This window comes from Salmo trutta, chromosome 19 (genome assembly GCF_901001165.1).
Source record: "Salmo trutta chromosome 19, fSalTru1.1, whole genome shotgun sequence".
Taxonomy (NCBI): Eukaryota; Metazoa; Chordata; class Actinopteri; order Salmoniformes; family Salmonidae; genus Salmo; species Salmo trutta.
This window is the reverse complement of record NC_042975.1, coordinates 46,569,132-46,595,082: the sequence shown is the minus strand read 5'-3', so window position 1 is coordinate 46,595,082 and position 25,951 is coordinate 46,569,132. Positions and strand designations below refer to the sequence as shown.

At 43.3% G+C, this 25,951-nt stretch overlaps 1 protein-coding gene across 1 annotated transcript; it reads left to right on the top strand.

Annotated features, from left to right (window-relative positions):
* Nucleotides 1-7,328: 7,328 nt before the first annotated feature.
* Nucleotides 7,329-21,896, top strand: LOC115154805 (matrin-3). The gene is made up of 20 exons (XM_029701404.1): nucleotides 7,329-7,461; nucleotides 8,732-9,288; nucleotides 9,412-9,473; nucleotides 9,597-9,635; nucleotides 9,743-9,821; nucleotides 9,939-10,055; nucleotides 13,903-14,028; nucleotides 14,110-14,274; nucleotides 14,437-14,555; nucleotides 14,666-15,182; nucleotides 17,639-17,732; nucleotides 17,863-17,882; nucleotides 17,973-18,101; nucleotides 18,326-18,448; nucleotides 19,912-20,040; nucleotides 20,116-20,243; nucleotides 20,499-20,613; nucleotides 20,874-21,066; nucleotides 21,206-21,327; nucleotides 21,634-21,896. The coding sequence occupies exons 2-20, from the start codon at nucleotides 8,764-8,766 to the stop codon at nucleotides 21,664-21,666; spliced, it is 2,835 nt and encodes a 944-aa protein (XP_029557264.1). The 5' UTR covers nucleotides 7,329-7,461; nucleotides 8,732-8,763; the 3' UTR covers nucleotides 21,667-21,896.
* Nucleotides 21,897-25,951: the final 4,055 nt, after the last annotated feature.

Sequence of the window (25,951 nt, the reverse complement as noted above, 5' to 3'; positions counted from 1 at the left end):
TGAAACGAGGGGTTAATACGATAATAAGAAGGAAGTTGTAATCTGTAACACACCTTGTTTATTCTCCTCAGGACTTTAAATGGCCCCACAAACCGCGGACCCAGCTTCCGGCAGGGCAGGCGGAGGGGCAGGTTCCGGGTCGAGAGCCAGACTCTCTCCCCTGGGGTGAACACGGGGGCCTCGCTGCGGTGCCGGTCAGCGCTCGCTTTTTGTCGCTCCCTGGCTCGTTCCAGGGATTCCTGCACAGCGTTCCAGGTCTCCCTTGAGCGCTGCACCCATTCCTCCACCGCAGGGGCCTCCGTCTGGCTCTGATGCCATGGCCCCAGGACCGGCTGATAACCCAACACACATTGGAATGGTGACATGTTGGTGGAGGAGTGGCGCAAAGAGTTCTGAGCCATTTCGGCCCATGGCACGAACCTTGCCCACTCCCCTGGCCGGTCCTGGCAGTAGGACCGCAGGAACCTGCCCACCTCCTGGTTTACCCTTTCCACCTGCCCATTACTTTCGGGGTGAAACCCCGAGGTCAGACTGACCGAAACCCCCAGCCGCTCCATAAACGCCCGCCACACTCGGGACGTGAACTGGGGGCCTCGATCTGAGACGATATCCTCGGGCACCCCGTAGTGCCGGAAGACGTGGGTGAATAAGGCTTCCGCGGTCTGCAGGGCCGTAGGAAGACCAGGTAACGGAATCAGACGGCAGGACTTAGAAAACCGGTCCACAACGACCAGGATCGTAGTGTTGCCCTGAGACGGCGGGAGATCGGTCAAGAAATCCACCGCCAGGTGGGACCATGGTCGTTGTGGAACCAGGAGGGGTTGTAATTTCCCTCTAGGCAGGTGCCTGGGAGCCTTACTCTGAGCGCACACCGAACAGGAGGAGACATAGTGCCTCACGTCCCTCACCAAGGTGGGCCACCAGTATCTCCCACTAAGACCACGCACTGTCCGCTCAACCCCTGGGTGACCCGAGGAGGGAAGCGTGTGAGCCCACCGAATCAGCCGATCGCGAACACCGAGCGGAACGTACTTACGACCCACTGGACACTGCGGAGGAGTAGGCTCCGTCCGTAACGCCCGCTCGATGTCCGCGTCCACCTCCCAGACCACCGGTGCCACCAGGCAGGAGGCTGGAAGGATGGGCGTGGGCTCGGTGGACCGTTCCTCGGCGTCATGGAGACGAGACAGTGCGTCGGCCTTAGTGTTCCGGGAACCTGGGATATACGAGATGTTAAACCGAAATCTCGTAAAGAACATCGCCCACCTGGCTTGACGCGGGTTCAGTCTCCTCGCCGCCCGGATGTACTCCAGATTGCGGTGGTCAGTCCAGATGAGAAAAGGGTGACGCGCCCCCTCAAGCCAATGTCTCCACACCTTCAGGGCTCTGACCACAGCCAACAGCTCCCTGTCCCCCACATCATAGTTACGCTCCACCGGACTCAACTTCCTAGAGAAGAAGGCGCAGGGGCGGAGCTTGGGGGGGGGCGCCCGAGCGCTGGGACAGCACGGCTCCTACCCCAGCCTCGGACGCGTCCACCTCCACTATGAAGGGCAAAGAGGGGTCCGGGTGCGCCAGCACCGGGGCGTCGGTGAACAAAACCTTCAGACGACTAAAGGCCCTGTCCGCCTCCGCGGACCACTGCAACCGCACCGGGCCCCCCTTCAACAGTGAGGTAATGGGAGCCGCCACCTGCCCAAAGCCCCGGATAAACCTCCGGTAGTAATTGGCAAATCCCAAAAACCGCTGCACTTCCTTCACCGTGGGGGAGTCGGCCAATTACGCACGGCTGAGACGCGGTCACATTCCATCACTACCCCTGATGAGGAAATGCGATACCCCAAGAAAGAGACGGCTGGTTTGGAAAACTCACACTTCTCAGCCTTGATGTATAGGTCATGCTCCACCAGTCGCCCAAGCACTTTACGCACCAGAGACACATGCTCGGCGCGTGTAGCGGAGTAGACCAGAATGTCATCGATGTACACCACTACACCCTGACCGAGCAGGTCCCGGAGAATCTCGTCCACAAAGGATTGAAAGACTGCGGGAGCATTCTTTAACCCATACGGCATGACGAGGTACTCATAATGGCCAGATGTGGTACTAAATGCAGTTTTCCACTCGTCCCCTCCTCGGATACGCACCAGATTATATGCGCTCCTGAGATCCAATTTCGTGAAGAAGCGCGCCCCGTGAAATGACTCCATCGCCGAGGCGATGAGAGGTAGTGGGTAACTGAAACCCACTGTGATGGCATTTAGACCTCTATAGTCAATGCACGGGCGCAGACCTCCCTCCTTCTTCTTCACGAAAAAGAAGCTCGAGGAGACGGGTGAGTGAGATGGCTGAATGTATCCCTGCCTCAAGGATTCAGTGACGTATGTCTCCATAGCCGCTGTCTCCTCCTGAGACAGGGGATAAACGTGACTACGAGGAAGGGCAGCGCCCACCTGGAGGTTTATCGCACAGTCTCCTCGTCGATGAGGTGGTAATTGGGTCGCCTTCGTTTTACTGAAGGCGATAGCCAAATCGGCATACTCTGAGGGAATGCGCACGGTGGAGACTTGGTCTGGACTCTCCACCGTAGTCGCACCGATGGAAACTCCTATGCACCTGCCCGAGCACTCATTTGACCACCCCTTAAGAGCCCTCTGTCCCCACGAAATCTTAGGGTTGTGAGTGGCTAGCCAGGGAATCCCTAGAACCACTGGAAACGCTGGGGAATCGATGAGGAAAAGACTAATCCGCTCCTCATGACCCCCCCGCATTACCATGACCAGAGGTACAGTGACCTCCCTGACCAGCCCTGACCCTAGTGGTCGACTGTCTAGGGCGTGCACGGGGATGGGTTGGTCCAACTGGACCAGGGGAATCCCTAACTTAGCCGCGACCCCACGGTCCATAAAACTCCCTGCTGTGCCTGAATCGACTAGCGCCTTAAACCGGGAGTGAGGGGAGATACAAGGAAAAGACACTGACACATACATGTGACGTACAGGGGGCTCTGGGTGAGGCTGGTGCTGACTCACCTGAGGTGTCAAAGGAGCGCTCTGCCTGCCGTCTGGACTCCTAGGGGAGTCTCCCCAGCACCGGTCCACAGTGTGCCCTCTGCGACCACATGAGGTGCAGGAGCAACCTCCCCCTCCAGTCTTCCTGGCTGCTGCCCCCCCTATCTCCATAGGCGTGGGAGCAGGAGGGCTGGAGGGTGGAATGAGCAGGGCCCGGGTCGGACGTCCGCGGGCGGCCAGCAGATTGTCCAGTTGGATGGACAGATCCACCAGTTGGTCCAGTGTGTGAGTCGTGTCCCGACAGGCTAATTCCCGGCGGACGTCCTCCCTCAAACTACAACGGTAGTGATCTATAAGGGCCCTCTCATTCCACCCTGCTCCCGCGGCCAGGGTCCGGAACTCGAGAGCGAAATCCTGCGCGCTCCTCGTCTCCTGCCTCAGGTGAAACAGCCGCTCACCCGCCGCTCTCCCCTCCGAGGGATGATCGAATACTGCCCGAAAGCGGCGGGTGAACTCTGGGTAGTTGTCCCTGGCTGAGTCCGGACTGTCCCACACGGCGTTTGCCCATTCCAGGGCCTTACCCGTGAGACAGGAGATGAGGACGCTGACGCTCTCCTCCCCCGAGGGAGGGGGACGAACGGTCGCCAGGTATAACTCCAACTGGAGTAAGAAGCCCTTACACCCAGCGGCCGTTCCATCGTACTCCCTGGGGGGAGCGAGTTTCACCCCACTGGTACTGGGGGCTGTGGGTGCTGGGGGGGGCGCAGGCTGTTGGACTGCCGCGTTCGGGGGGCCGAGAGCGCGTCGGTCCCAGCTCTCCAGGCGCGCCAACACCTGATCCATGGCGTTCCCCAGCCGGTGGAGCAGGGTAGAGTGTTGGTCCACGGTTTCCTCCATGGACATGGCTGGCGCTGAAGCTCCTGCTGACTCCATTACGTTAGGGTACGTGATTTCTGTCAAGCTTGGGCGTAGTGGGTGAGGAATCAAGCGCAGGAAGCAGCGATACAGGGTAGTGGCTTTTAATGAGCACAACGGCGAAACACAAGCCACCCCAACAGCGAGCAAGAGCGCACACAAAACAATGTGCCCCAAACACAGGGGACAGAAAACAGTCGGCGCAAAACCACGCACTAGAGCATAAACACAATCAGCGTGAACACAAGCCAAAATACAGAGCAACACAATCACGTACAAAACCATACATCCTACGCTAACCTAAATAACCCCCCCCTTTCTAATGACTAACCCAAAACAGGTGCGTGCCTACCTAGACCTAACCAAACGAAAGTGAAACAAAAAGGGATCGATGGCAGCTAGTAGGTCGGCGACGACGACCGCCGAGCCCCGCCCGGCCGAGGAGGGGCGCCACCATCCGTCACTGTCGTGACAGGTGAAGCGTAATTTATCACTCCAGAGAACACGTTTCCACTGCTCCAGAATCCAACAGCGGCAAGCTTGATACCACTCCAGCCAGCGCTTAGCATTGTGCATGGTGATCTTAGGCTTGTGTGTAGCTGCTCGGCCTTGGAAACCCATTTCATGAAAGCTCCCCGACAAACAGTTCTTGTGCTGAAGTTGCTTCCTGAGGCAGTGTGGAACTCGGTAGTGAGTGTTGCAACCGAGGACAATTTTTACGTGCTTCAGCACTTGGCGGCCCCGTTCTGTGAGCTTGTGTGGACTACCACTTCGCGGCTGAGCCTTTGTTGCTCTTAGATGTTTCCAATTCACAATAACAGCATTTACAGTTCACCACGGAAGCTCTAGCAGGGCAGAAATTTGATTGACTGACGTGTTGGAAAGGTAGCATCCTATGATGGTGCCACTTTGAAAGTCACTAAGCTCTTCAGTAAGGCCATTCTACTGCCAATGTTTGTCTATGGAGATTGCATGGCTGTGTGCTCGATTTTATACACCTGTCAGCAACAGGGTATGGATGAAATCACCGAATCCAGTAATTTGAAGGGGTGTCCACATACTTTTGCATATATAGGGTATATACAGGGTAAGTACCAGTACCAAATGTACAATGTACAGGGTCAGGAAACTGGAGTTGTTAAGGTAGATTTAGATGTAGGCAGGGGTAAGGAGAAAGTGACTGGTAGCAGGATAAATAATCATTATAATAATTAATATAGCAGCAGCATAAGTGGTGTGTGGGTGTGAGTGTATGTACGTGTGTGTGAGTGTCAGTGTGTGTGTACGTCCGTGTGTGTGTTTTTACATGCGTGTGTGTGTGTGCGTGTGTTTGCAGGACTGTCAGTGTAGGTGTATGTGAGTGTCTGTCTAGAGACCTGTGAGTGGCATTTAGTCAGTGCAGATAATCAGTGCAAATACACTGTGGGTGAGCGTGGCCAGCCATCGCCTAGCTGTTGAAATGTCTCAGTGCTTAGGGATAGAAGCTGTTTCGGCGCCTGTTGGTCCGAGACCCAATGCTTCTGTACCGCCAGCCAGACGGTAGCGGAGAAACCAGTCCGTGGCTGGGGACGACACAATGCGGAGTGCCTGGATACAGCCCTTAGCTGTGGTATATTGGGCATATACCACAATCCCCCGAGGTGCCTTATTGCTATTATAAACTGGTTACCATGGTAATATGACCAGTAAATAGTTTTTTTTGTGTCATACCCATGGTATACGATCTGATATACCACGGCTTTCAGCCAATCAGCATTCAGGGCTCAAACCACCCGATTTATAATGAACCAATAAGGCCCGGGGGGGTGTGGTATATGGCCAATATACCGTGACTAAAGGCTGTTCTTATGCACGACGCAACACGGAGTGCCATGGTACAGCCCTTATTGGCAATATACCACAAACCACCGAGGTGCCTTATTGCTATAATAAACTGATTACCAACGTAATTACAGCAGTAAAAATTCCTATTTTGTCATTTATTTTTACTGCTTTCAGCCAATCAGCATTCAGGGCTGGAACAACCCAGTTTAGAACACCATTTATCGCATGCGTTGAATAGTTGTTTCTGATTGGCTCGAAGGGCATTCTAGACCGCACAGTATATCAGCATGGTAGAATTCAATGGATATAGTTCATTCTTACATGTTCTATGTTTGAGCCGCTTTTGAAGGCAAAATTCGAATTTGAAAACGTTATTGGCATTATTGAATTTGATTTGCATAATAGGAATCAAATCACATTTTATTGGTCACATACACACGGTTAGCAGGTGTTATTGCGAGTGTAGCGAAATGCTTGTGCTTATAGTTCCGACAATGCAGAAATATCTAGCAAGTAATCTAACAATTCCACAACAAATACCTAATGCACACAATTCTAAGTAAAGGGATGGAATAAGAATTTGTGCATATAAATATATGGATGAGCAATGACCGAGCGGCATAGGCAAGATGCAATAGATGGTATAAAATACAGTATATACATATGGGATGAGTAACGCAAGATATGTAAACATCATTGTTAAAGTGGCATTAATAAAGTGACTAGTGATCCATTTGTTAGAGTGACTAATGATTTCAAGTCTGTATGTAGGCAGCAGCTTTTCTGTATTAGTGATGGCTGTTTAACAGTCAGATGGCCTTGAGATAGAAGCTATTTTTCAGTCTCTCGGTCCCAGCTTTGATGCACCTGTACTGACCTCCCCTTTTTGGATGGTAGCGGGGAGAACAGGCAGTGGCTTGAGTGGTTGTTGTCCTTGATGATCTTTTTGGCATTCCAAAGGACTGATGGCTTGCTAAACTAGCAAGTCTGTTTGATTAAAAAAAAAACATTTTAGTCATTTAGCAGACACTCTTATCAAGAGTGACTTAAAGGAGGAATTAGGCTTCATATGTGCCTTGCTTTTACATCGCCTTTTTTCTCTATAAGAAAAATGATGGGCAGGCCGTCAATGTAAATAAGAATTTGTTCTTAACTGACTTGCCTAGTTAAATAAAGGTTAATTAATTTAAAAAATGAGCGAATATGTAATTTATAGGCCTACAGTTTATTGCATTCAGGACTCTGGTAGAGTGGAGTAGAGTGTTGCTGTGTATTTAGACGAGTCCTCCATGAAATAACACCATATGTAGATTCTACTGACGAGCATTCCCAACTCCACTTTTACATTGACACATAGTATACTTTTTTTCTCTATAAACCAAAATGTATATGCAGTGTATTGCATTGGGGGCATTTATTTAACTTTGAAAAAATAAAACAATAACAAAAAACATTTAATGCAAATGTCACTTAAATATTAATCATAGTTCATGTTTAGACAATTATTTTTCAAATATCATGAATAAATACATTATTGTAATTACTTGGGGGACTTTTATTATGAACATTTTCTAAATTCCGTGATAGGGAAGTACTTTTTTTATGTCGCTGACGAGACGCTGGTAGAAGGATTAGTTACACATATCTTTGTTGAGACTGTAACGTTAGCCACCTAATTTTACGAAATACCTGAAAGGGGACTTCTTAAAAGGTATGTTTTGCAGCATTCACCATTTGTATTTCATGTGGTAGTTGAACTGGATGCATAAACTTTCACCCCGAAACTATCTTGCTAGAAAGCTATGGTTAGCTTCTTCTTGCTAGCTAGCTTCCTGGCTGTGGTCAGCAAGGCAGCGTTCTTCAGCGGTGCGTGCGGCTAGCTAACAATAATGCACTAACTTTATAGCTACATACTTGATAGCTAAACTTTATTCATCAGGGGTGAGAAGATATTGGGGCTTCGTTTTTCAGAGCTAAAGATGCATAGTTAGCTAGTTAATAGCAACTGGCTGTTATTGTGCCGTGGCCTTCGGTGAAGGCCCGTTCGATGTAGCTAGCTACAGTAGCTAACGTTAGATTGCATCTACGTTGTTCTGGGCTGGGAAACGTATTATTCTTTCTGTGAGGGACATCAATTTACATCTAATTAGCTATTGAATGATTAAAGATGGTAGTATTTCAGATACATAGTCGTCGAAGACTTCCTTCCCAAGGCTCTTCTTTAGGGCCTACACTTTATACCAGGCTGTATCACGGTTTGGCCGGGGTAGGCCGTCATTGTAAATACTAATTTATTATCTGACTTGCCTAGTAAAATAACGGTTAGGAAAAAATAATACCAAAAAATATTATAATATTAATAATAATAATACAACATTTAAAAAAAAAACATTGATTTATACATCAAATGTTATTTGTCACGTGCGCCGAATAGAACAGGTGTGTAGACCTTACGGTGAAACGCTAAATTACAAGCCGTTAACCAACCATGCAGTTCAAGAAATACAGTTAAAATATTTACTAAGTAAACTAAGGTAAAAACACAATAAAATTACATAACAATAACGAGGTTATATACCGGGGCTACCGTTACTGAGTCAATGTGCGGGGTTACAGTTTGGTCGAGGTAGGTTGGGGTAAGGGATTATGCATAGATAATAAAAAGCGAGTAGCAACAGTGTAAAAACAAAGGGTGGCAGGGTCAATGTAAATAGTCCGGGTGGCCATTTGATTAATTGTTCAGTAGTCGTATAGCTTGGGGGTAGAAGCTGATAAGGAGCCTTTTGGACATAGACTTAGTGCTCCATTACCTTTTGCAGTGCGGTAGCAAAGAGAACAATCTATGACTTGGGTGACTGGAGTATTTGACACTTTTTTGGGGCCCTTCCTCTGACACTGCCTACTATATAGGTTGCCTTAGACATGTGTATATGTTACAACATCAGTTGAAATGACTGAACACCATTTTCCCCCAATTTCAGAATAAACTTCTCTGTGCCCTGACGGTTTGAGGATGGAGGACAGTGAGGGTCACAGCTCTGCACACCAAGGATCTGGTGATGGAGCGATGAGCACTATGAACTTATATGCCACTCTGGGGCTCTCTCCAGAAGACGTGGATGCTCTGGCACAGATTCCAGAGAATGAGATCAGTGTGGAGACGTTGCCTTATCTGATAATGAAACTGAAGGCCAAACGAGCCAAGCAAGAGGAGCAGGGAGAGGCCTCTCCAAAGACAGACAGCCGGCAGGAGGATACAGATGATGGAGACCTTAGCAAACAGGACAGCCCCCCTGAGGTCCCTCGCAGGTCAAACAGCCACTGTGACACTGACTATAGGAGAGCGGAGATTCACAGTCGACCAGAGCGTACTGAGTCAAGGAGAGGTTCCCGTCACACTAGGCCCTCAATGGAAAAACCATCTGACAGCCAGCAAAAGATTCCTTTCTCCTATCAAGTGGATGATTTTCATGGAGTTGTGCCCAAGGTTTACCCACACACATGCTCTCTATGCTTATGCATGTTGAATTCTAATAAGGTAAGCTTTGTTATATTTCAAAACTCTTGCTGTTGGACTGTATTTCTATTATCATTTTAATCAGAACACTCAACCTTCCATGATGGCATTAATTTAGCCTAATATGTTTTTGTTTTTTTTCAGACATGGAAGGAACATCTCAATGGATTACGACACGCGGAGGGCTGTCAGGAACTCTCGCGTCTGTAAGTGTTTTCATGCAAAGTAAAACATTTACAAAATTGACTATTACAGGTCACAATCAATTGAGATATTTTTTATAACATGGTTTTATTTAAATTTGTTTTTTCTTTTCTGTTCTTTTACAGATATCCAGATTGGAAAAAACATGATACCCGGAAGGAAATGTTAGGGAAAACATGAAATTAAGCTTTATGTTGAAAACAGGCATGTCATGATGTAAAACCATTAGCTGTTCCTCTTCTTACTTAGCACTGTTTACGTTATCTTCCAGGTCCGACTCCATCCCAAGTAGAGATGCTATTTCAACCGCCCCGAAGTCTGCATCAGAAAGACACTATTTGAAGCCCAGGGTAATGATGCCCCTTTTGTGACAATATTTTCTTATAAATAGAGCATTTTTAATTCACTTCTTATGATGTTTATTTGCTTAAAGCTGCATGCTTGAAGGTATTTCTATTTTGCTTCAGGCTGGCACGAAGGTGGTCGTAACAAAATTTCCCCATGGCTCTGTTTGTGTTGAAGACTTGATGACTTTGGCTAAGCCATTCGGCACAGTTGTAAAACATCTGGTGTTCCCCTGCAAGGTAAGTTCACAAATTGATAAGACAAACGGAGTAATAAACACTCTAAACCCTTAACTTCTTGGGGCTATGTGGGACGTTAGCGTGCCACCCGTGGCGCACCCTATCAACAGCAGGTGCATTTCAAGAGCGGCAAATTTGAAACCAAATAAATGTCAAAATTCAAATTTCTCAAACATACAACTAACTTACAGCCTTTGAAAGATAAACATCTCCTTAATCTAACCACGTTTTCCGATTTCAAAAAGGTTTTACGGGGAAAGCATAAAGTTAGGTTATGTTAGGAGAGTACATTGACAATAGCTGTGTGTAGTGTATTGTCGATTCAAAGACAGGCGTCACCAAAACCATAAAATCAGCTAAAATTATGCACTAACCTTTTACAATCTCCATCAGATGACACTCCTAGGACATTATGTTAGACAATGCATGCATTTTTAGTTCTATCAAGTTCATATTTATATCTAAAAACAGCGTTTTACTATGGCGTTGATGTTCAGGAAATCGTTTCCCTCCAATACCGGCAGTCAAGTCATGACAACAAAATAAATAATTAATATTAGAAAACATTGGTAAAATATTATATTGTCATTCAAAGAATTATAGATTTACATCTCTTGAACGCAATGGACTTGCCAGATTTAAAATTAACCTTACTGGGCAATCACACTTTGCAATAATCTGAGCACTGCGCCAGAAAAATACGCATTGTGATACAGACTAACCGCCATGTTGGAGAGATCGAAAATACTATGTAAATAATCCATTACCTTTGATTCTCTTCATCAGATGTCACTTCCAAAGAATCCCAGGTCCATAACGAATGTAGTTTTGTTCAAAAAAGCTCATCATTTATGTCCAAAAACCTCCGTGTTGTAGCACATGATCTAAGCCAGCCGGACTTCACTTCACGAACAGAAAAAATATATTTACGTTCGTTCATAAATCATTAGGGCCTTTTTTAACCAGAACATGAATAAAATTCAAGGCGGACCATTGGGTTCTCTTTTAAAACGTTTCGGAATGAGAGTACCCACCATCAACTCGCGCGCCAGGTGTCTAATGGGCCATCGCCGTTCCAAAGCTCTTCTTCAGTCAGATCTCACTGTAGAAGACTCAAAACACTTTGTAAAGGCTGGGGACATCTTGTGGAAGCAATAGGAAGTGCCAAAACATTCCTCACCCCCTTTGTTTTTCAATGGTATAGGCTTAAAGTCAATTCAACACATCAGGTATCCACTTCCTGTCAGAATCTGTCTCAGGGTTTTGCCTGCCAAATGAGTTCTGTTATACTCACAGACACCATTCAAACAGTTTTTGAAACTTTAGGGTGTTTTCTATCCATATATAATAAGTATATGCATATTGTAGTTACTGGGTAGGATTAGTAACCAGATTAAATCGGGTACATTTTTTTATCCAGCCGTGAAAATACTGCCCCCTATACCCTAACAGGTTAAACATGCACTATGCCGAAATCACTCTGCCATTTCCTGGTTGCTAAAATTGTAATAGTCCACCTAATTTCAGTGTATGTGACAAAACAATTAAGTATAGTGAAGAGAATCATTGTACCATCTAAACCTCTGTGAAACATATATTTTCAATAACCTACAATATTTGCTGTTCTAATACCCATACTAACCTACTGTATGCTACATACTTAATGAGTGTATATACTATTAGTTCATTTTAGTATACTGTAAACGAATGGTATCGTTTCAGTTGAGCGTTCTAGCGCTTCGCCTGTCTACCGGAAGTTGATACTATTGCTATGCAACATCTTGCTAGCTTGTTAGCATAACAAATGAACTAGCTAGACATTTTACGTTTCCAGGTGTGTTAGTAAGTTCAATCTGGAGTGCCAGTGTGCTCTCTGGGCGTTTTGTGAATCCAGAGCATTGTCAGATTGTCCTTCGTAAATTCAGAGCGTTTCGCTCTCGGAGGGTTTAGAGCGCACACTGGACGCTCTGGCCGAGGAGTAGGGTTGATCCATGCGTTCAACCGCAGTCAAGCACCCAAGCTAACTGGCTAATGTTGGCTAGCAACTTCCAGACACATAATGAGAGAGAACCTCAGTCTGACCATTTTACTCAACCTAGCAGAGCTGGGTTAGGCTGCTTTTATCTTATCCAGACCGATGGTGACTAACTGCTGCTGGCAACAATTGAATTACACTTTTTTTTTTGCCGACGTTTACTGACGGGTGTTGCGCGTTCGTAAATTCATCAGTTATTCTGCACTCTGGCACACTCGGACGAGAGTCAAATCAAATTTTCTTTGTCACATGTGCCAAATACAACAGACCTTACAGTGAAATGCTTACTTACAAGTCCTTAACCAACCGTGCAATTTGTAAGTCGCTCTGGATAAGAGCGTCTGCTAAATGACGTTAATGTAATGTAATGTGCTCTGAAATCTCTGTACAGTTTATGACCATTGCAATAAATAATACAAAGTCCACCTTTTTAACATGTAGCATTTCACTATCCCTCGGTTAATGAGAAACTTCACTGGTCATGGTGGCTCTACTACTATTGCTTCTTCCCCGCTACTCGTTCCTTCCAATTTTCTCACCACCTCCAGATAGGATACACGCTGGACACTCCTTACCCTTGCCACCTCATTCTCCTTCACCCTAACAGGACACTTCAAGAATTCAGGCGCATGTTCACCTCCACAGTTGAAGCATTTGCCCTCATCTGGCATACAATATTCTTCCCTTCTGCACACACTTGACACATGACTAAATCTTTTACATTTATGAAACTGAAGGGTCTTGTGTACAAAATCTCTTACAGGGCATCTCATGAATCCTAACTTTATATGAGATGGGAGAGACTCTTCATCAAAGAACAGTAGCATGGATGAAGTGTGTTTCTTTTCTCCGTCCACCATACAGGTCAGTCGACGTGGACCAACCATTCCATCGACGTCTTCAGTTATATCCTCTGCCTTTGTTTTTTGCGCCACCCCAGAAATAATCACCTTTATAGGCGCCCTGCTACAAAAATCCATGCAGGAAACATTCCACTCCGATATCTTAAAACACGCTTCTTCTTGCGACTCTCACCGACTCCAGACTTTCCGGCAACACATTCCAGATTTTCCTGGAGACGTTAAACGGATTTCCCAAGTAGCATTGATCCAAAACCCTGACTCGGACCAAAAACGAGTCTAGTGGTTTCCTGTTTTCCAACATAGCTTTACTTCTCTTGTTTCCCTTTTTCTTCGCCACTAACCCACTCATTCTTACTTTCTGTACTATTAGTTTCACTCTACTCAGTTTCCGCCATCTTCCATCCTCAGTCACTCTTCATTCGCCTTTGGCTGCATAATTTCCGCAATTTTCTTCAAATCTGAAAATGTTGTGAAGCCACGGCCATTTTCTGAAGAATTTAATTAACAGCCCTAAAAGCATGGAGAAAGTGTACACTGCTTGTATACTTTGTATTTTGGCGAAGTTAGTACGACATCCGGGAACTTTTGGCATACTAACTATATCCATGCTATGACCAATAAGCATACTATATTCTCAGTTCACGTCACAAATAGTGCGGTTAGTTTGAGTATTCGAAACACAGCTATTTTCTTTTCAGCTATTTGAAGTTGGTGTACAAAACCGAAGGTAAAAGAGGAAACTTAAACAGCGGAAGCATAGAAATGTTCTATGTGCCCTATATCTACTGCTTCTTAGACTTGCTTTCAATGGGAATGACAGAGAGAAATTAGATATTTATGTGAATTTGGTTGGGTAGCCCAAAAAGTTACATGTTGCAGCTTTAACATTCTCTCTCAAAAAATCTAGTTGAATGTCTTGGATGATTCACTGTTGTATTTTTTGTTACAGGGATTCCTGGAGTTTGATTCTCACAAAGAGGCAGTCAATATGGTGAATCACTTCAGTGAAAAGCAAGCTTTCGTGAAGGGATATAAGTTGAATCTGTACTTGTCACCTATGGTGTGCAGTATTCATGTAAGTGCACCTGCCTCTTAAAAGTTTGAGATTCTGTATTCTTAATCAGAGATCGCAGTATGAGCTTGTTTTTTCCTTTAGCCGCCAAGGTTGGATGAACCAACAGAAAAACGGCCGACCAAACAAGCTACCAATACAGTGGTTTGTTTTTCCCGCCTACCTCCTGGGAAGGAAAGAGAATCAGAGATTCTCGATCTCGCCAAGATGTTTGGGGATGTGCGGCATTCAACATTTTCAAGTGACCAGGTAAGGTTTGAGCAATATGGAATTGAAGTGTGATCAATCAAATTCTGCAAATCTCTGGTGATTTCAAATAGAAAACAATTATTAAAACAATTTACTCCAACCTTCCATTATGCAGCACCATATCTAGCTTTGTCTAATGAATCCTCCCTTATTCATCTGCAGGCCCTGATTGAGATGGTAGATTGGAAGGATGCTGACATTATGGTGAAGTACTACCACTCCAACCCCCTAAAGATCAATGGAAAGAGTGTCAAAGTATACTTGTCACTGAAACGCCTGAGGTAAGTAAGAGTCCTTCAACTGGGGCTATTGCGGCCAGACCAATTTTCCTGTGGGACTCATCAGGAAGTATGTCTCAGGGAAGTTTACCTCAATGGTTTTTGCCTTGTAGAGAAAGTCCTGACTCCACCACATCCAGAAGAGCAGATTCCAGTAAAGGCCGCAGCAGCAGACACAAGAGCGAGGAGACTAGCAAGACCTCAAACTCCACGAACAAAGAGAAACCCAGTACAGGCAAACAACCTGCTGAGAAAGTGACGGAACAAGGAGAAGGTCAACAAAGCACCTCAGAGGTCAAGGAAGTGGTCAAGCAGGACATCGAGGAGGTGGTCAAGGAGGAGGACATTGATTTGGAAAACAAAGATCTGGACGAAGAGATTATCCCGGTGGAAGCTAAACAAAGCTTGTTAGATGACGAGAATGGAGCTGGTGTTGATACTAAAGACCCTGCTCCTTCTAAAACTGCCTCCCTGGTGGCTGATTCTAAAGATGAGGGGGAAACCGAAATCTCACAACTGTTGGCAGACGATACCTTGGAGGATTCTGACATAAAGGCTGCCGATGATCCAGCTCTGTGTGATGACGTCTCAATGGAGAACATGATGGAACAGGAGAGCTTTCAAGAAGATGTAAGAAATTCTTGTCATTCATATTTGTGACCGGAACCAACAAAAGGCTTATTGTTCCCAGAATTGAAAATAAGTTTGTCAAGTAACCAAGATGTGGGTTCCTAGCAATGGCTTCTTAAAGCATGTGTGCTTCAACTTGGTTTAAGTTCTGGGAGCATTCCTGAGAATGTAGTTTGGTTGAGATCCTCCACTGATCAGTTGAAACAGATGTGGCCATCTATTGCCTAGAACCACTGAAATATGGCTGAAGTTTCAGTGGCAAATAAAATGTATCTGACACTTCAGATTGTCTAGATTGACGAGGTTCAAACAGTCAAGATGTTTTCTGTGACTCATGTCAGCAATGCCTGGTTTGACTCATGGCTTGTTGGAATATTGAGTTTGCTTGGTACCATAGCACACTATTTACAGTGCCTTCAGAAAGTATTCATGTACCTTGAACTATTCCACATTTTGTTGTTACAGCCTGAATTAAAAATGTATTACATAGGTGAGACGATCTATGCATTGACAAAGTGAAAACATGTTTTTCGAAATGTTTGCATATTTATTTAAAAATTAAATACAGATATCGAATTTACCTAAGTATTCACACCCCTGAGTCAATATGTTAGAATCACCTTTCTGGATAAGTCACTCTCAGGTTTTCACACCTGGATTGTACAATATTGGCACGTAACATTCTTTAAGCTCAATCAAGTCGGTTGTTGATCATGGCTAGACAGACATTTTCAAGACTTGCCATAGATTTTCAATCAGATTTAAGTAAAAACTGTAACTAGGCCACTCAGGAACATTACATGTTATCTTGGTAAGCAACTCCAGTGTAGATTTGGCCTTGTGTTTTAGGTTATTGTCCTGCTGAAAGGGGATTTTCGTCTCCCAGTGTCTGTTGGAAAGCAGACTTACCCGGGTTTTCCTCTTAGATTTTGCCTATGCTTAGCTCTAAGCAGTGCCTTTTTATTCTTAAAACTCCCCAGACCTTGACAAGGATACTCATAACATGATGCCTCCACCACCATGCTTGAAAATATTATGTGGTCCTCAGTTAATTTCTTTGCCTTATTGCAAATAGGATGAATGTTTTGGAATATTTTTATTCTGTACAGGCTTCCTTATTTTCACTGTCATTTACGTTAGTATTGTGGAGTAACTACAATGTTGTTGTTCCATCCTCAGTTGTCTCCTATCACAGCCATTAAACTCTAACTGTTTTAGTCACCATTGGCCTCATGGTGAAATCCCTGAGCGGTTTCCTTCCACTGAGTTAGACTGGGTGTATTGATACGCAAGTGTAATTAATAACTTCAACTTCACCATGCTCAAAGGGGTATTCAATGTTAGATTTTTTTTTTTACCCACCTACCAATTGGTGCCCTTATTTGCGAGGCATTGGAAGACATCCCTGGTCTTTGTTTGAAATTCACTGCTCGACTGAGGGACCTTACAATTATCTTTATGTGTGGCGTACAGAGATGGGGTAGTCATTAATAAAAAGTCCATGCAATTTATGTGACATGTTAAGCACAATTTTACTCCTGAACTTTAGGCTTGCCATAACAAAAAGGTTGAATACTTATTGGACACAAGACATTTCAGCTTTTTAATTTTTTTTAATTTGTGAAAATGTATAAAACCATAATTTCACTTTGACGTGGGGTATTGTGTGTGTGTGTGTGTGTGTGTGTGTGTGTGTGTGTGTGTGTGTGTAAGCCAGTGACACACAATCTAAATGTAATCCATTTTAAATTCAGGCTAACAACAATGTGGATAAAGTCTAGGGGTGTGAGTACTTTCTGAAGGCACTGTATGTAGGCTATATGATTTGCTCAGGGGCTATTAATTCCATCAGTTTTATGAGTGCCCTACAAATCAGATGGAGATCAGCTTTGAAGGGTCTCCTTATGTTCCATGGTTTAATATCAAAGGTTATAGAGCCATCTCTGTAGAAGCTCCAATTTGTATCCAGAAAACCTAGACTGACAGTAGTAATCCAGAACAGGCGTTTAATCGCTCAAAAGTCAGCCAAACATTGTTGAACTGCATTGTTGGTTAAGGGATTGTAAGTAAGCATTTCATGGTTAGGTCTACACCTGTTGTGTTCGACACATGTGACAAATACAATTTGATTTGATCAGTAGACATGCTTATCTGTTCAGCCCTAACATGTTTAAAACCTGGACAGACCAAGAGGTTTGAATAAGCTGTCAATGTCATTTGTAATAGTGCAGCCACAGAGTTCACTTCCTTGCTTTGAGACATGGATCTTTATCATACTTCAGTACTATTGAATACAGTTTTGCATACTTTTATGTTCATTGTTTGAGATGCTTTTAACAGTTTCCCATTGCAATCTCACAAATATTTATGAGATTCATTATGGTTTTGGTGCAGCACTGTGGACCTTGAAACTCAAATTCTTTAACTTATTGATGTTGTGGACTTATTTCCAACAGGACAATATGGATGACATGGATTTCCCTGAGAATATGGATGATTTTGTTACATTGGATGAACTCGACGACAGTACTGGAGGGGACACATCGCTGGGTAAGCAACGAATGATGCAAAACGTTCTTACTTGGCAGCAATGGACAAAACAATTATTACGGTTGTCTAGCCTGTGTAGATAATCCCCAGATAATTTATAGTAATAATTACTTTTTGTTTTTATTTGCAGAGTCAAAGGATGCTTCATGGGTTGGTATTCCTCCATATCGAGTAGTTGGAATATGTCAAACGTGTAGAAAAGTTGTTTTATTGATAGTCGGTTAAAATTGTTTTCTACAGGATGGAAAAGTTGTCCAAATTAGCCCAATTAGAAAGGGCTATGGAAATGTGGAGGTGGCCCTATTGAAACTGGCAGAGCGGGCAAACGTGAAAGTTGTCAACCATTCCATATCCTTCCTCAGACAGGAGGTATGTTCATAATTATGTTACTTGGGGATTAGTGTATTTTATTTTATATGGTACTTATCTGGTTTTCTTCATGGGATGGAAATAATGTTGTCATAGCAACAGTGGTGAATAATTTGACATTCATGTATTTTGGCATACAGGAAGGAGTTTATTTACTCAACACCTGATTTGTGCAAACGTTTGCTGTCAGTTTTTATGACATTTAGCTTTTTCTATATTTTTAGGCATGGTTAGAGCTTGAAACTACTGAGGATGTACGTGAAATGGTGAAATTCTACAAAGGAAAAGGAGAGTTGTTGAGGAAACGTGTCAATGTTAGCATGTGCTTTTCACGGAAAGAGTTGGAGGTGGGTTTGGTGTCTGCTAAATGGTGTAGTATCTATGTTGTACGCGTTATGCATCTGATGAAAGAATTGAGTTGCAGTGCATTCATAAAGTATTCAGACCCATTGACTTTTTCCACATTTTGTTATGTTACAGCCGTATACTAAAATTGATTCAATTGTTTTCCCCCCCCCCATCAAGTACAACACACAATACCCCATAATGACAAAGCAAAAACTTTTTTTACTAATTTTTTTACTAATTTATTAAACAAAAAAATGAAGTCACATTTACTTATGTATTCAGACTCTTTACTCAGTACTTTGTTGAAGCACCTTTGGCAGTGATTACAGCCTCAAGTCTTCTTGGGTGTGACGCTACAAGCTTGGCACACCTGTATTTGGGGAGTTTCTCCCATTCTCCTCATCAGATCCTCAAGCTCTGTCAGGTTGGATGGGGAGCGTCGCTGCACAGAGCTGTTCAGTCGGATTCAAGTCCGTGCTCTGGCTGGGCCACTCAAGGACATTCAGAGACTTGGCCCGAAGCCACTCCTGCGTTGTCTTGGCTGTGTGCTTAGGGTCGTTGTCCAGTTGGAAGGTGAACCTTCACCCCAGTCTGAGGTCCTGAGCACTCTGGAGCAGGTTTTCATCAAGTCTCTCTCTGTACTTTGCTCCGTTCATCTTTCCCTCGATCGTGACTAGTCTCCCAGTCCCTGCCGCCGTCCCCCTAGCATGATGCTGCCACCACCATGCTTCACCGTAGGGATGGTGCCAGGTTTCCTCCAGACATGACGCTTGGCAGTCAGGCCAAAGAGTTGAATCTTGGTTTCATCTGGACCGAGAATCATTTAGGTGCTTTTTTGCAAACCATACGGTCTCTCGTGCCTTTTTTCTGAGGAGTGGCTTCCGTCTGGCCACTCTACCATAAAGAATGATTGAGGCCACTGTGTTCTTGGGGACCTTCAATGCTGCAGAAATGTTTTGGTACACTTGTCCAGATCTGTGCGTCGACACAATCCTGTCTCGGAGCTCAGCTTGGTTTTTGCTCTGATATGCAATGTCAACTGTGGGACCTTATATAGACCGGTGAGTGCCTTTCCAAATCATGTCCAATCAATGGGAGTCCACCTGTGGTAAATTCAAATCAAGTTGAATAAACATCTCAAGGATGATCAATGGAAACAGGATGCACCTGAGATCAAATGAGTCTCATAGCAAAGGGTCTGAATACTTAAGTAAAAAAGGTATTTCAGTTTATATTTAATAAAATTGCAAACATTTCTAAACCTGTTTTCGCTTTGTCATTGTGGGGTATTGTGAATAGATTGATGGGGGGGGATGCTGAATACATTTTAGAGTAAGGCTTGTAACATAACAAAATGTGGAAAGTAAAGGGGTCTGAATACTTGCCAAATGCACTGTATTATAAACTCAACTACAGACCTAGTTAATATTTGTGTAATGTGACTTTGTTTCTGTCAATATAGAGTCCTAGTGGGAGATCCATCTACATTTGTATGCTTCCACTCCAGAAGTACTCGGACGTCTCTCTTTTACGACTTGCCCAGCCTTTCGGGAAAATCACTGGCTATAATTTGAACTGGCGTCATGGAAAGGTAAAGTTTCACCTGCCCATTTTGTTTTTCTATTAATAAAGGACTTTCACATGGTTGTTTTTTATTTTCTTTCAGTGTTATATCCAGTTGGAGAGCGTGGAAGCCGCTCAGAAAATGGTGAAGTACTTCCAACGTCCACACAAGTTCTACGGGACCCTGTTAAGGGTCAGTTTGTGCAAAAAGGGAGACTCCCTAATATACTGGTAAATAATTTTCAATGACCCTAAGCATATGCAGTAGAGTAGATGATGGAAATGATAGTTCGACTAAATGGAATTTGAAGACTGGATACTAGTATTCTATGTCCACTGCCAGCTCAATTGATTGGAATTTATTGGAAGAATATACAGCCAAAGAATAATCTGATAAAGAATGTTGTGATCCATGGTTAAACTGGGCTGTATCTAAGTACCCTTTCATGATATAGTACTACATGACATTCTGTTCTCCTGATACAGGAAGCCTCCAGTCAAATATGAGCTGTGGTTGGCCAGTCAGAAAGACAGAAGATCAAGAGATCATCATGGAGATGAAAAGACTAATGGCCAGTCAGCCAAAAGCCCCTGTCCAGAGGTGAAAGATGGTTATTGCTATGTTTTTGTTTCCTTAATTTAAACAAGGTGAAATATTGCCTTGTTAGTTAAATGCTTGCTGAATATTTATGTATTTAATTTTGGCATGTCTGTGAACAATCCTTTTACATTTGCCGGTTATTCAAGAAGTAATCAGTTAATGCACGTCACACAGAGAAGAGTGATGGTATTTCTTGGTGTTGGTCTCTCAGGCTAAGTAGAACAAATGAGTGATAGACATGATTGTGTTTGTATGGCCAGGATGTCCAGAGCCCTGTGTCTGACAGTGAGGGGGTCTGTGGGGACCCTGAGGGTGAGGAAGCCAGTGGGGACCCTGAGGGTGAGGAAGCCAGTGGTGTGGAAGCTATCCCAGAGGGAGAGAAGGAGGAGGAGGAGGAGGAGAAGAAGCAGCAGCAGGAACCTCTGGGTCCTTATCAACCTGACAACCCTGTTGGTAAGATGCTAGAGAAACTGGCTTCTGTTTGTGTGGCTGCCTATTTTTATTATCAGGTGTGACAGGGATCTGATAAAGAGCTTTTAGTGCCATATTGTAATAACAAACCTTTTTTTCTTTCTCTCCTTTTTACTTGCAGGGTTAGACTATCTGGTGCCAAGGACTGGGTTCTTCTGCAAGCTGTGCAACATCTTCTACAACAATGAGAAAACAGCCAAATCAGTCCACTGTAGCAGTGAGGAACATTATCTGAACCTTAAGGTAATTCTCAACTATGACAAGAGTCAGTCTTATGAATCATTCTTTGGTGTGGCGTTTTTGTAAAAAAAAATACAAAAAATTGCTGAATACATTTTCAACATTCCCCAGGTTTCACTGTTAAATGTTAATTGTCGAATTTTCATCAATTTCAAGGGAAACCTTTTTTATTTAAGCTAGTATCACCTATGCTTGTGGAATCTCAACCAATTGGAAAGATGAGACTTGGGGATCTGTTATAGCTGTTCTTGGTAATGGGTTAACATAGATAATGCATTGAAAATGTACACCGATTTTCTTTTCTTTCAGAGAAAGATGGATAAAGAAACAGACCTTGTCTGATTGAGAGGATTGTTGTCCCCTTGTAGTCTTCCCAGAGGAAGGCCGTTTTAGTATAAACATTTCTGTCCAGTTTGTTTTTAACATTCCAATCTTTTTTTGTTACTGTTAACATTATGTTACCCATTTGAAATTAATTAATGCAGCCTATTATGAAATGTAGTCCCATTCTGTGGTTATGAATAGTACCTGGATTTAGTTTCCTCTTATTGAATAAACAAATGTTGGACTTATTCTTTGACTTCTGCCATTACTTTTGTCACCTCTTATGGCTAACATTTACTCTGAACCTATTGCACTTAAACAACCATAGGCCACTCAAGTATTTTATGGTCAACTGTCATTTATCAAGGACATGTGGACAGGATTGGCTGGAACTACATCCCATAATTTGCCATAACCCAGAGAACCATCTGGTGCAGTGACAGCAGGCTATGAAGATTCACCCAGTCTGTGGCAAGGAGCAGCACATCGCTTGAGGAAAGGACAAATGAGGGAGATTGGCTTAAATCTTTCATGTTTTAGACTGAACCAACAGGCCTAGACGCTTCCGATAGGGAAGAGAAACAGGGTAAATGTGTACTACTTCATAAAACACCATTAACCAGACCCATTTTCGGATAAGGGCGTGAAACATCCCAAATTGTCAAATTCGAAAAATGGTGGTGGAAAAAAGTTTTATTAAGACAGTACACATCTTTCCAGTTTTTCTTGGCTGTGCCTTGCACTGAAAGATTTTTTGAATTTGGATTTTGGAGCCCTCTTCCAGTTCAACCTATAGAAAACACATAAGCTTATCATACATCATTAGTTTAGGCATGTGGTCACTTTTCCAATAATGAGGAGATATGTAGCCTTAATGTTTTTAAGCATGTGTTTACGTTATTCACAATGCACCTATTTACATGTCATTTAGCAGACGCTCTTATCCAGAGCGACTTACAAATTGGTGCATTCACCTTATGATATCCAGTGGAACAACCACTTTACAATAGTACACCTATATCTTTTTTTGGGGTGGGGGGGGTTAGAAGGATTACTTTATCCTATCCTAGTTAATACAAAATAATGGAAATGAGGGGGGGAAAGGATCAGGAATACATCCATTTCAATCTGCTCAGATGTACTAAAATCAACTTTGTCTCATGCATTGTGAATGTAAGAATTACATCTGTCATTCACAATACTGTATGCACAACAGGGATGAGGAAATTAAGTTGGGTAAGATAGATGACTGATGGTTACCCTTATTCATTGAGGAGCGGTGGAAGTTCTACAAAACGTAATTGTTAGTTTTAGTATTAATAATAGTAATTTTCAGCAATTCTAAATAGCCAAAATAGCTACTAAAAACTATTTGTAAAAATGTATTCATTATCATATCTCACAAATATAAATTTGCATCATGTCATTCTCAACATATCCCTAACAGCAAGTTATAATGTTTCCCTTAATTTACACTGAACGTTCGTTGAGTCCTCTGTCGCCATGACTGTGGTAGGCTAGCTTGGCTGGAGCTAACGTTGGACGATGTTAACAGAGTTTTACAAATGAATGAAATTATGGAAACATCATAAAAACATGACAATAATATCATTAAACTCCGCTTAACTTGGTATTTCACATCATATGCTTTATAACTCGCTCACCGTGAAGATAACTTTTAAAATAATTTGTTTATCTGGTGCTTCAGTTTTCAATTGGCTCTCTCATTCAACTTCAGTAGGCAGGCAGGCTAGCGTGATAGCCACTGTAGAGTGAGAGCACGTGAAGTAACCACTTCCCACTCCGCGGGAAGAAACAAGCACACCCCTTGACTATACATGATTACAAATAGCAGATTAGGCTACCATATATCTCACATTCTCCAACATTTCTGGTTGGCAACACAGGGAACCCAAACATGAGCACTTAAAAAAAAAAAATATTAACACAAAGTATTACCCCTTTTTCACAGCAACTATTTCCTTTTTTATTTGATGTTACAGACAAACTAGGGCCAGCATTAATAGCCTAATGCTTGGATCACTCCAATATGGTATCCTTCTGCTAGGCAGGATACATTTAGTCCTGTGTACCGGGTAGTGCTGCGGCTGAGCCCCTTAAATAGCTGCCGCCCTACTACTCCCACCTCTTCCTATTCTCGGCTCATTCCAGAAGATTCGCTGGGGGGGATGTTCTTCAGCAGCAGGGACTGGGAGACTAGTCAGGATCGAGGGAAAGATGAACGGAGCAAAGTACAGAGAGATCCTTGATGAAAACCTGCTCCAGAGTGCTCAGGATCTCAGATTGGGATGAGAAGGTTGACAGTTGTATAGAACATATTCTATTATTAAGATGGTATCTTTAGTGGCCGTACAGCATTTACTGTAACACAGCCTCTGCAGAAGTCAGGGCATTTACACTTATTGCGCTTCGTTGAGCAGAGCAGGACTTCCCACCCCCACCTACCCAATGCGGAGCTATGCGGAGCCCTCCACATTGTTACATTGTTACAAAATTTGGCTGGAGCAAGGCTTTGCGAAATGGAGCTCCATTTGACCTCTGCATGCCTACTGGGGCTCAGCAATACTACGCTTTCAACCACATTTTCAGATCGAGCATAAATTGGCTTTAAGTTGCCCCTCACTATAGCTGCACTTCTCCACATGGCCAGACTTTTAGGGCTGGTTTCACAGACAGGGCTTAGATTAAGCCAGGAGTAGGCCTTAATGTGTACTAGTTAAACTAGGACATTTAAGTAGCTTTCATGAACGTGGCTTAAATTTGGCTTAGTTTGTCAGAGACTATGGAGTCCTGGAGTAAGGTAAGTAAGCCTAAATGAGAACACCTGGGTTAAGCCTGATTAGGTTAGGTATGAGCACATGCTGTTGGTCTAATGGTGTTCATAAAAACCCAGGAATGGAATAGAAAACACCATTACTGGTGTGAATCTTGAGACAAAATAATGGCAGTGGCAAAAATAATTTGTTAAAAAAAACTATGAAAAAACCTTACTAAAACAAAATTTGTCAAACCATCCAGTTATTGAAAGTAAAAACCATTCTACTGCTACTGAGCAAAAGAACAAGTGGTTGGGCTGCAATTTGGAGTGAATTCAATGCAAATGAAAATGTAACCACGAGAAGAGTACAACAACTTCAGGTGAGCTATCTCCATTATTTTCAGTATTTCACATTCATCATATTCATATTTTTGTGACATCACTTATATTGAATGATATCTGCCTTTTATAGACTCTGTGAAAGAACCTTTTAAACTGGCTTTAAAAAGAGAGAATGCAGAGATCAGAAGCGAGTGATTTACTACTGCTGGTGGATCACCAAAATAAGACGAGACTGATGAATTGAGTGACTTGCTGTCTGGAATAATAGAGCACCAGCAACCTCTGGATGGTATACCAGACGATGACCATTTGGACAGTTCAGAAGAAGAACTGAGCACAAATGGTACATATACGAAAGAAAGTAAATTGGTCACTTTGGTAAATATATTCCACTGTCTGTCAATCTTTATTCTTCCTTCAATCTAAGGACCATATGAGTTTATTTGTGCTTCTAACTGTTCTTTTTCCAGAGGAAAGGAATCTGAACAGGTTGGAAGAGCCAGTGCACAGTGAGTGTGTATCCGCCACATCTGCTATAACATCCCAGAGATAAGCTTCTGCCACCACCTTTCAGCAGAGAACAAAAAAGATGACCGTGCATGAAAAGTTAGCCAGAGAATTTCAAGAGCATAAAATGAAATATCTGAAGAACATAGAATGAGAATTCTACAGGTTGAATTGGATATGAAGTTGGAAGAGAGCGGTATGCTGCAAAAAATAGACAGTAATGAGACAATTGTGATTACCAGCCATGATGAACAATATATATAAAAAATGTTTTGTCATTTGGATATTCATGAGTGAGTATTTTAACCACCGCAAACTACATTTTAAACCAGCCTTGGTTTAGTCACTAATTTCATTTTGCTGCACACTACTTTAATTTTGTACAGAACAAACATTTATCAAAGCAAAAATAAGCCATAATGAATAATTCCATATTTAAATGCATCTCCTCTAGTTGAGGTGCTGCAATTTGAAAGCAACTCTGTGTGCAAGTCCTCGTTGGTCATTGCCTGCCTCATCCATGGGCACATCTTGATCCTGATCTTCCATTGGAGGACAGCAATGCTGCTTCAGGTAGTTGTGCAGCACAGCTGTAGCAATTATCACCTTGCAGCACCTTCTTGTCTTGAAACCAAGTGTATTGTGTAAACACTGGAATCGATTTTTCCATACTCC